Source organism: Balaenoptera ricei, chromosome 18 (assembly GCF_028023285.1).
Source record: "Balaenoptera ricei isolate mBalRic1 chromosome 18, mBalRic1.hap2, whole genome shotgun sequence".
NCBI lineage: Eukaryota > Metazoa > Chordata > Mammalia > Artiodactyla > Balaenopteridae > Balaenoptera > Balaenoptera ricei.
In genome coordinates this window covers 20,770,475-20,782,557 of record NC_082656.1, presented here as the reverse complement: position 1 = coordinate 20,782,557, position 12,083 = coordinate 20,770,475, and the positions used below count along the sequence as shown (strand labels likewise).

Sequence of the window (12,083 nt, the reverse complement as noted above, 5' to 3'; positions counted from 1 at the left end):
TTCAAGGCATTTTAAAAATTGTGGAGGAAAGAAGCTTTAGATATTGAGAAAACTTAGAGAAGAATATGAGATAGTCCATAATCCTGAGTGTTTTAGGTGCTCTGGGAGACTGGGGAAAGGATAAGAGGTTAAGGAAAGGGAAATAAACCTAGATTTGGGGGGCAGCTAGGGTTTGGATTGGTCCCAGGAGGCTGTGCCGAGCAAGGCAGCTTGGCCATGGTCGAATCAGCACAGAGCATGAACCGGAAAGAAACACTGAGGGGGATAGGCTGGTGCCCAGTTAGATAGGTGAGGCCAAGATTATGAAATGGTTTGTAATTGTCAGCACATCACATTATCTGACTTTTAACACTCTTTAGATGACTGTCCACATCAAGTTTGGGCAGCGCTGGCAACCACTCAGGAAGAATTGCAAATTATACTCTCATACGTAAATAATATCCAATAGGGAAGGATGCTGGGGGGACAACAGGGAAAATTAGAGGGATGAGTTTCCTACAGAGAGAATCAAACCTGCAAGTTACTAGTTAGCAGTTCAGACATTTAATTGAGTAGGGAAATTAATGACTGTTTATTCTAAAAATATGTTATTCCCTTGGATTTGTTACAGTTGGGAATATTTTTTAATAGCACTCCTCAACAATAGGAATAGGAACAGACATCTTAAATTTATACTAGTTTGGTGATATATATGAAGATGTTTATATTAGCTATCACCAAATTTTTTATTAGGGTGGATCAGTGCTTTTTTTTTTGCGGGGGGGGGGGCTGTGCCGCCCGGCTTATGAGACCTTAGCTCCACGACCAGGGATCAAACCCGGGCCTTCAACAGTGAAATCGTGGAGTCCTAACCACTGGACCGCCAGGGAATTCCCTCAGTGGGGTTCTTGATTACCTTATAAAGAAGGCAGATCTGGGTAAAATAAACTATCGAGTTTCCCCATTGGTTGACAAAGCAAACTGATGTTGAATTGACAGCGCAGGATTTTCCTAGGTCTGGGTATGTATATTTATTAAAAAGCTCCCAATGAGATTCTGTGTATTTGGGAACTACTGCCTTGGACCATTTATAAAAACCCTAATGCTCCCAGCAGGTGGGAACCTGCAGGTTGCTTGGTAACCTAGCAAGGAAAGCTGGTGTTCACAGGTACTTTGGACTGAGCTCTTTGCTCTGGGAAATCCCTTTTCTTAGTCTGTGTGATATTTTAGTTGTATTTTTCTGTGAATATAGTTGCATGTTTTTAGAAAATGTAAGTATGGCCTACTTAACTACTAATTAATTAATTCAGCGTATTATTCATTGTGACCCTATGTGCCAGGGATATGATGGAAGTTAGAAAAACTCAGTTCTTGCCTCACTAATTTTATAGTCTGATGGAACGTACCATGCATTTTTTTTCTTCCTTAAGGTTCAAAATGATCTAACATTACAGAGTAATGGGAGCGAGTATTCTCCCAATGAGGTAAGTTTCCTGAAGATTACTGAAAGCTGAGGTATTTTGTGAAGCCTGAATTGGAATATCTTGTACAGAAATCTATAATCTGAGACCATGATGATTCATGAGTTAATTGTATTGCAGAATCTCTGAGGGAATCTCTTATTAGCTCTCATAGCCTGATCCGGCCCTATCCATAATTAAAGACTCATTTTATAAGACATATTTTGAAGACCAAATGTGGGAACATTTTTCTAGAAAACGAAGTGAAAATAGCTCATGTAGGCAACATTTAGAATGTCTCGTTATCCATAAATGATTCAGTGTGTGGTTTCTCTATAGCTGAGACATCTGTTCAGTGTTACCTATTTTCTCATCTCATTGGGTTAGAAATTCTTTATCAGATGTGCCCTCTGTGAGGTGGATGTGAGTGCGTGCTTGTGTGTGTGCGTGCCTGCACGTGAATGCACGCATCCATTCGGGAGCAGAAAGGGATTGCCAGTATCACACAACTATGAACTGGTTTTATAGTGAGCCCATAAACGATTGAACGGATCTCCCCCAAAACAACATTCTGTCGATTCCACCACTTAAAGCATTAGCAATGTGAAGATGCGTCAATTATCATTTTTTAGTCAGGACTTCCTCACAGCAGCAAATGCACGGAGGTCGTGGTTTTATTATAATCCTTGATCATAGAGAAGCATGCCTAGTTCTGCTCCAGTTCTTTAAAAAATGTCCTTTCCTTCTAACACCACAGATGAGAGAGAACTCCCCTGCCATCTCTCCTACCAACGCCAGCACAGCTCTGTTTGGCCTGAAGCCTCGATCAGGTAAATTGAAACCTTAGTGTTCTTGCACGTGTGAACAGCTCAGGAGTTTCTCTTTAGCCTTTTAAATGCATACATTACAGTGCGAGCAGCCTTGTCAACTCCGATGAGTTTGAGTCGTGGCATCAGAACCCCACTACAGCGTGGGGAGGCCATATTTTCGAGCCTTGTGGTCGTGAATCACCTATTAACGCCATGTTATCAGTAATAGATTATCTTACCTTCTTTTGAATCAGAGCAAAGAGAAAAAGATGTTGGGACGTGTAAGTGGGAAAGAAATATTCTGTTGATAAAATAGCCACCCCTTTGCCCTGGTGGTTCCTGGTACCTTGCTGAATTAAGGCTGGTGACTCTTTTCTGAGACACCCCACATTTGCTCTCTGGGCCTTGGTAAGGTCTGTGTATTTACTCATGTGACAGGGTGGTCATTCCAAGACTCACATGAGTGGTCAGGAGACATTTTTAAGAGCATTTCTGCTTATATTACCTGCTTTATTTTAACTTAGTATATTCACAAATGTAAATTATAGCAATGTGCAAAACAACTACTGATTTTAAAAAGAAGGACTATGTATAGAAAAATTTGGTTCTTCTGATTTCTCCACGTACTTAAAGTTCTAGCTCTATCTACCTTCTTTTAGGTGCTTCTTTGTTTTAATATTTTTGATTCTTAAGTCTTTTGCATACACTCACTGCTAATGCTTTTCAGTAAGTGCTAAGAAAGGACTCAGACGCTTTAAGCAAAAGGTAGTAAAGAACTCAGATGTTCTTGGGTTTTTTAATAAAGCATTTGGCAACAGTTGAAGTTATACATGTGTATATTTTGAAAAAGGGCACCCATAGGAAAAAAAACGAAGATGGTTCTTTTATAAAGGAATGTTTTTTCGTTTTTGGAGAAAGTTGATTGATGGGTCACATGTGGCCAGGTGTAATGGCTTCCTGACATTTTGAATGGGCTGTAAGACAAAGCCATTTGAAAAGATGCTTGGGTGTGGCAAGGGTTAAGAGGTGTTTTATGGAGAACCAAATTGTGCATGAAATAGGACTCAGATGGCTGGCCTCACCATTCATGGAGCTGAGCGTGTGCAGCCAGATCTGGGTTGGGCTTCCATTTCCAAGGTCTCAGATCATGCTGGGAGGAAAGGAGGCTTCCATGCCTTGAGTGATGATCTGCCAGGAATGTTCTCTATACACCGAGGACTTCATATTGGGCTACAGACTTTCTCCTATCCCTTACAGGCACTTTTACACAATTTAAAAATATCTTATAATTGAGCAAATCAAAAGTTGAATGAATCTCCAGAGATTAATATTCTTTTGAATGTGCATCTTTGCAATTTAGTTGCAAAATTGTCTCCGTGACTTTTTCAGTTCTTTTTATGGGGTCCAAGCTCAACTTATCAACCTTATACCCACACTGTTGAACCATTTCAGACTCTTTGTGGTGGTGAAAAATAAATGAAGTATTTATTTTGAATAGCAGGAAACAAAGATAATTTCCTTTCCTAGCTTCCAACCTTTCTATAATGCTGACTAACCAGTGTGGAAATTGTGCCAGTTGTTGAAAGCTTTGTGGAGTTTGGTTGTCGTAAGTAATGCTGATTTTTCTTCAGGAACATCAAGTGGCATGTTGGAACGTTATGAAACTAGCATCATGTATTGGGAATTTTGAAATTTTTATTTAGTGACTTTAAAATATTACAGTATGTATTTTTCACATTTTCTAGAAAATAATATACATACTAATCTTAATTGAAGATCACATGACTAAAAAAGAGCGAAATTATTTTTGATTGAGTAGCTTTGGAACTTTAAAAAGTGATTTAATTTTTATTTTAAAGTTAAGTATATGAATTCATGTGATTTCTGTGTTAAAAATAAAAACAGATTGCTCAAATTAGCAAGTGGGAATAGAAACTTAGATTCTTAAAGTAGGCTAATAGTTTTCTTCAAAAGAAAGTTTTTTTTCTGTGTTTTCCTCCCAAGAAAGACAACTGTATATATCCAAATATGCATTACTAGAATCATGTCCCTGTATTTTACTGGCCCTGCCTTGTGATTGAATCAAAATTGTATAGATATTTCCTAAACATCAAAAATTACTATATGGATAGTTAGTACAAAAAAAAAAGAGATGTTATTTCATAAATGACCAATTTAGAAGTGCTTTGAATTGACTGACATCTATTGGTTAATTAGGTTTGTTGTTAAAGAGACTCTACCAGTGTCCGAAATAGGTTCTATACTGATCAATATCTAAGACAGTATTGAGAGGTATACCTGTGTGTCAAGGGTTGAGCAGAGTTGGCTAGATTCAGTTATCAATAAAGCATGCCAGCACACTTACAGATGTCTTTAAAGAGAAATTTTACATTACCTTGGGAAAAAAATCCACCAGTGGTAAACACTGATTCTATAATAGATTTATTTCTAAATAATAGACATATTTATACATATTAAGCTTTTTCTATGTAAACAAATTTTTTGTGTGAATCATATTTGCTAAGATTGTTAGTTATTTAGGTCTTTGGAAAAGGTATCTGGAAGGTCTTTTGCTTTTTATCTGCATAATCTATGGGTTCTCCTTCTTTCCGCTGACATGATTCATTAGTACTCTAAGTCTGTGGGCTTGCGAACTGTTAACGATTAACGGTATTAACTGCATGCCAAGTATATGATTAATAAGTACTAACACTCAGTTTTTTATCATTCTTTTTATTCCATGCGCCATCTTTCATTCTCCTGTATTGTACATTTGAAATTAAATTCCATAATATGAAATTCGCTTCATTTCCATACAATCCTTATGCCATTTGTGAAATGCTGCTGCCCCTTTGGTTTTTCCTGGTCCTTGTGCAACCGTACGCGGACTGGCTCTCTCGCTCTCCTGCAGACCCAGCCCTCACTCTTCCTCCTATCTCCTTCAACAAACTTACACAGGCACAAACATGGGACAACTCTAGCTACAGTGTTCCATCTGAAGGAGACAGTGACAATGGTAGGTGGCTTTGTACCTATTCTTCGATGTGCTCATTAATAAGCCAATGAATGAATATACTGAACATTCATTTCTGTGCAGTTGCAGATAGAGTGTATATTCTCCTGCATGCCTGATATAAGAGATAATAGTAAACCTGGAAAGTCCACAAAAGTGCATGTGCATTGTTCTCTGGCAGTTTGTCAAACTACATTTAATTATCTTGAATATTCCGAATTTTGGAAGGACTATACAATAATTTCTTCTCTATCCTTTCTGCTTCGGGGTTTTTTTTTTTGTTTTTTTTTTGGTGTGTTTGCTTGTTTATAAAAAATGGGAGTTTGTACATTTGGATAACCTCTGCCGCTCCTGCTTCTGAACTAAATGCTTTCGGAGTTTCATCTTTTATCATCTATGCTTACCATATGAAATTTTTAAAGTAATCAAGACATACTGTGGCTGATCCAAGAGGACTGCACTGAAAATAGTTAAAAGTGAGAAATTCCTAAAAATGAAGAGAAATCACTTGCTTCTTTTTTTTTTTTGCAAATTATTTGCACATTTTGACTTTTGATACCTGCAGCCCTTTTGAGTGTAATTTCATCTACATGATATTCAAGAATGGTAACTTGGCTTGAGAACCAAATGTGCAAATAAAAAATTGAGGACACCTAGCTAGGATTAATGTGGATATCATTTGATTTCATGCCACTAAATATCTGAAGTAGCCTAAAAGATGAAAATAAAATAAATATAGTTATTTAGATATACTTACCACAGATATCTGAATCTCCATACTGGTCTGTTACTTCAGATTTTAAACATATTACTCCAAGATACCAAAAGATAAAAGTAACGTGAAATGAAATAGAGAATATGATTTATAGGGAAGAGAAGTGATATGTGGGGTAAAACCACAATGCAAGCACAATAAGAAGATGTATTTTCTGATAATACTTATTTTTTTTTATCTAAGTATCAATATGTTATATGTAATAAATAGAAACCATATATTTAAAACATTTGCTGTGATTTCTGGTCAAAATTCAACCAAAAATTGCTTTTCCAGACTTCCTTATGTAGAAGGATAATGTATATCTTGGCAGGTTAGTTACAAAAGGAATTTCATTATTTCATAGATTTCTAAAATTTTTAACTGAAAACAAGTGTGATTAAACAACAACAACAGGGAGACCAAAGTCCCTTCTTACATCATCCCATTTTAAATTCTGGAAGTTGAGGAAGGCTAAATGGAAACTTTCTTGATAAACCTGTTCCTTTACTTAAAAATAAAAAGGGGAGAGAGGCATTTTTGTTTTTCAGAAAGCATGGCTATTTATAGATCTGATGTTGTTTAAAGGAAATGAGCCTAGAATGAAAGATTTATGTGTGATTTGGTATTTCCTTAGGAGTGATATCTGAAACCAAAGACTTTTTTTTTTAAGCTGGGTAAGATCTAGACATCTTACGTAGCAGTAAGATTTCTATCTTTATAGATGAACCAAATAAAACGAGAAATGTGGGTCACGCTGGGTCACGCTGTTAGGTAGCGGGAGGGGTGGGGTCACACCCAGGGCTCCTAACTCTCTGATCATCTCCTCTCCACCATATCTACCTTCATCTATAGCTGTTTATTGAGGGTTCTTTGTGCAAGCTACTATGCCAGACGGCCTTCTTTTTATTGAAAGTCCTAAGATTTCCATAGAAAAATAATCATTGTGAAAATCTTTCTGAAAATAAAATAACCTGGCAGTACTTCTCTGGTAGTTTTTGTTTGAGTGAAAATTCCAGGGATTCATGTGTAGCTATTATGCTGTACCACACACACACACAAATAATAAAAGGATTGTTTTCAGTATTCATCTACCTGGGTTAATCATGTCAGATATTGGATAGTTGTTATTTCCCCCTATTTGCAATTTGTCTACAGTATGCCCTGGGCAAGAGATAATTTTCTATTAATTATCTATTAATTTTCTGGCAGCAGAAATCTTTGCAAATATTTGTGTAGGTTCCCAGATCTGACCTTTCAAAGAGAATCTTCATTCTCTTTTGCTAAATATTGCCTTCTGATTTGAATACATTTTCCAATACATTTTTTAAATTAATGAAGAAGCACTATATGTATCCCCAAGTATATGCGCTAAGGTTGGAAGAGGAATACAGCCTACTTTTATGTTGTTCTTACTGGTTCCTCTGAAATAGTAGATCCTATTCAGTGGCCTCTCATGGCATTTCAAAGCTGATTACCCCAGCAGTTCTGTTTCCTCATATTTTCTCCATTATCCAATATCTGCAGCTATCTCACCCTGTGTAAATAAATGGCATCATATTACCAACTCAACCCAGCATAATGTAGCTTGCCTTTCATTTATATTTTTATTAATTATTTTTGGTAAAGTTGGCATTTTTATACCTTGTTCACTGTCTTGCTTTATGTTAAAATTACCCTTCTTTTAAATTTCAATATTTAAGTAAAATTTAAATTTTATTTAAAGAAATACATTTAAAATAATAAACATAGGTTTCTAATATTTTGTTTCAAATATATCTCATTTCAAATTCCCTATTTTCCCTAAAACTCATTCTTCAAAGAAATAAAAAAAAGGCAAACTGGCTAGAAGTTCCTTGGGAGTTTGAATTCCCACAGTCCCCAAAGTTCTGCCTCCTAAAATGGATGGGCAAGGATGTGGATATGTGTCTGTATGTCTTTCCACCCCTGGAACTGGATGGGGCAGCTTCACTTCAAGTTGTTCTTAACTTGAAAACTTCTCTTCTGCTCCTTTTCTTGTGCCCTCTTACTACTCTGCTGCATCTTTCTTTCCTTTCCCCCTTCATTTTGAAATTGAAATCGTTCCTGTCTTCCTTTGAATTATTTTCCCTTTTTCATTTGCTGTGAATTGGTGGGTGCTAATTTATACTTAAAATTGATCTTTAAACTCTCACTGGAAAGTGAATGAATGGACATATCTATCTTGGGCCAGTTTACAGACATTTTCTGGAATTGTTTTACCATAATCTTGCACTTCTAGGTATTATTTTCCCCATTACAAAAAGGATGAAACTGAAGCTGTGAGATGAGAGGTGTTTCAGTGGTTCTCAGCCTGTCTTCATATTAGAATCACCTGGGCATTTTATAAACAATAGCTGCCTATACCCCACACTGCCTGTGCTGATTTATTTGGAGTAGCATGGAATCTTCGCACTGATTATTATTCTTATTATTTTACTGATTTTATGTTATGTTTAAGTAGGTGAAAACCACTGGGTTGAATAAACTGCCCAAGACCATAGAAAGCAAATTTGAGCGTTTTGAGGGCAGAGGATTTACATAATTCATTTTTGGGCACCAGAGGGAATAAATGAATGCACTAATCAGATTTCTGATTCACATTAACCTGGATCTACAGCTCATGATACTTTTTCAAAGCCACCATATTGCTGCCCTTGAATTTGTATGTCTTCAACATCACACCGAGTCCAGGTTTTTAATTTCCAAGGAGAAGTTGAGAGCCAAATTCCAAAACCTCATGAGTCCACAGAGAAGAAATCTAGAGTTAAATTTAGATAACAAAGGTTAATAGTATAGACTGCTAATTTCTATGCAAAGTTCCTTTCACTTAATAATTAAATAAGTAGCATTTCAGGCAATTTTTAGAGGAGGGAGCTTTCTTTGCTTAACGGAAAGATACTTTTACAACATTTAGAAAAAGTTTCTTGTGCACATCCTTAAATATTTACTGAGTGCCTCCTGTGTGTTAGGCATGATGCTCGTTACTGTGGATACAGATCTGAAAAAGACAGACTAGATCTCTGCCTTCGTGGAACTTTAATTTCAGAGTCTAATGCATTCAGACCTGGAGACTAAGTTTTAGGAGATTTTTCATGTTAAAAAAAATTGAGATGACTGATTATCAGGGTAGGGTTATCTCTGACAAGGTGTTCTCCATATAAAGTGATCTTTGAATGAGGGAGTTTTTGAAACACTTGTTTGTTTATTCATCTAACAAACTGCTTTGTGGGGCAGGGGTAGAGGTTTAAATTGGAAACAAACATAAACTCTTACAGAGTCCTAATGGAGAAAAGCAGATCTCTCCTGTAAGACAGAAAGTGAAGAGTGTCATGAGAGACACAGATAAAGCATGTTGTACATTCACAGCTGACAGACCACTCCCAGGTCAGGGATGAAGATGAGGAGGAGGGTGAAGGAGGAGGTAGAGATAACGGAAAAATCAGTGGACTTCGACGTGTACCTGCAAGGATGCATTTGATATTCTGCATAAGCATATTCACCATTCCCTGCAGAGTCTTTGCTTAGAAATTTGTCTCTTCAGCTAAAGAAATTGCAAATATGAACAAATCGTCGTTTTCATTCTTTGAATGTTATCAATATTTGATATACAGTAATTAAACAGCTAAGCAGGACTCATTTTTTCCTGCATCTTAAATCACCTATTTCCTTGTCTCTTCCTACCCCTTGTGCATGCATATGTGTGTGTACACATACACACACTGACACACACCCTCACTCTGCTCCCTTGCCCCTTTTTTTTTCTTCTTATTTACACAATCAGTGTGACATTTGATGTGAAAGACAGTTGCTAACAGGGCGGCTCTTAATATTGTCTTGCAGCCACAAGCTAAACTTTTATTCCCCTGAATTAAGTAGGGGAGTTCTTGAAATGTAGTGATATGAAATTAAGCAAGACCAGAATAATTCCTCCATAGATCAGCTTCCTGAAGTTTTGACCAGGCTGGTCACTGCATTTATTACTTAAATATGACTTGAAAGAAAAAAAAAAACTGGGGGCAGGGGGGCTTCCCTGGTGGCGCAGTGGTTGAGAATCTGCCTGCTAATGCAGGGAACACAGGTTCAAGCCCTGGTCTGGGAAGATCCCACATGCTGTGGAGCGACTAGGCCCGTGAGCCACAACTACTGAGCCTGCGCGTCTGGAGCCTGTGCTCCGCAACAAGAGAGGCCGCGATAGTGAGAGGCCCGCGCACCGCGATGAAGAGTGGCCCCCGCTTGCCACAACTAGAGAAAGCCCTCGCACAGAAACGAAGACCCAACACAGCCATAAATAAAATAAATAAATAAAATTAAAAAAAAGAAAAAAGAAAATGCTCCCTATTTCACTTACAAAATTAATAATAAAAACAAAAAACAAAAAAATGTGGATAAAATAATCAGAGCTACCATAATGGTCCTATTAAAATTATTCTGTCATAACAAACTTATGTGCTCTGTAGATTTATTATTAGTTTAAATAGTTCGTTTTAAATTCTAATATATTCTACAATAATTAATCTATTTAGAAAACTAGTAGTATTATAGTCAGGTTTCCAGTAATTTTATGTACATTTGAAGTATTCATTTTAAAAATAATGGTTCACATATGTTTTAACACTTTTTGACTGCATACATTCATAAAGCAAATACCCAAGCATGCATTTTGTATTTTTTGAGACGTATGGGAATTTAAGATGAAAAGCAATGCCAGGAAATTAAAACCCAGATACCACTGAATTATCTTGGTGTCATACACAGGGCTCTAACAGGGTATAGATACTTGAAGAGTGTGTTGTTAGCCAAAAGCTCACGGTTAATTTAACTTCCTGATAGCTTCGTATTCAGAATGAAATCTGCCAGTAAAAACATACTGAAAATATTAAACATGTAGTATTAGATAAGATTTACCCCAGAAAAAAAGGCAGAGGAAAATAAAACCTCCAAAGAAAACATTAGATTTGTTTAAACGGTTCTGGGGCTCCCCTTGCTGGCCAGTGTGTGTATTACTCAGCTAAGTCCACATTCCTTGACTTTTTTGGTAAATTTGGTTGACTTTTTCTTTGGGGGTGGGGATTATTTCTAGACTTTGCATTTTAATATATATCTCTTCTGGTCACTATGTTTAAATGGGTAGATTTTTTTGGTTGGTCTCAATATGGTGCAAAGGCAAATGTAATGCATTTCCAGTTTCTTCCGTGCTTCTTATTTTGTCAAATTCTTCCTCATTTCCCTTTGCTCTGTGAACTTCTCATCTCTCCCTGCTGGTTGGTCCACCCTACTTCCTTTGCCTGCCTTGCCTTTATTTTGAAACAATTGGTCTCGCTTCCTGTGGGCTTTGGTTTTTGTAGGTCTCGGTGACAAGACTTTGGCTCTTTCTGCTTGTGATTTCCTTAGGTGGCTTGAGGCAGAAGCCCAGGCCCCAGGCTGACTTCTCTCTGAGGTTCCAGAAGGTGTTAACATATACAATAGATCATTCCCTCGCTCCATTAACTTCTGTAAGTCACGGATTTCTTAAGATGTGTCAACTTTCTGGTCCTCTATAGAGCACCAGAGTGCTGATTCAGATATCCGAGAACTGATTTAGAACGAAAATACTTAAGACACTTATTAAAGTATTTTGGTTCAAAGATACAAATTGAGGTTAAAACGATGTAGTTGGGTGAATATGGGATAATTGATTATATGGTGGACTCCAGTTGTTTTCATTCGAAGTATATTTGTAAACCATATTTAATTAAAAAACAAATTGAAATGCTTTTCAAGTGGTTCATAGCAAATGTTTGGCAGAATAGAATAAACGTTACATAATCTTCTTATTCTACATTATTGAAGATACGGTGATTGAAACTCCTAGAATTGCAGTATGTCAGGGCAGCCTTCTACATGGTATTGATTTTTAAAATTGGAGTTCTCTGCCCCAAATTTTCTGAAGCGCCCCCCTCATTCGTACCCCCCCCCCGCCCCCAATCTGAAAATCTATGGGACACGGGGAACCAGCTACAGCTCTTAACCGTTCTTTGCCCCCTCTGGTGTGCATGGAAAGTTGACAG

At 37.1% G+C, this 12,083-nt stretch overlaps 1 protein-coding gene across 4 annotated transcripts in view; it reads left to right on the top strand.

Moving 5' to 3' along the window:
- LRCH1 (leucine rich repeats and calponin homology domain containing 1) overlaps window positions 1-12,083 on the top strand; it is a 192,132-nt gene that overhangs the window by 151,130 nt on the left and 28,919 nt on the right. For 3 of the 4 annotated variants that reach the window (XM_059902540.1, XM_059902538.1, XM_059902541.1), the window contains exons 14-15: window positions 1,410-1,463; window positions 2,197-2,269. In XM_059902540.1, coding sequence (XP_059758523.1) covers window positions 1,410-1,463; window positions 2,197-2,269 — 127 coding nt within the window. The remainder of the gene's footprint in view (window positions 1-1,409; window positions 1,464-2,196; window positions 2,270-12,083) is intronic. The other variant, XM_059902539.1, reaches the window with a different exon arrangement.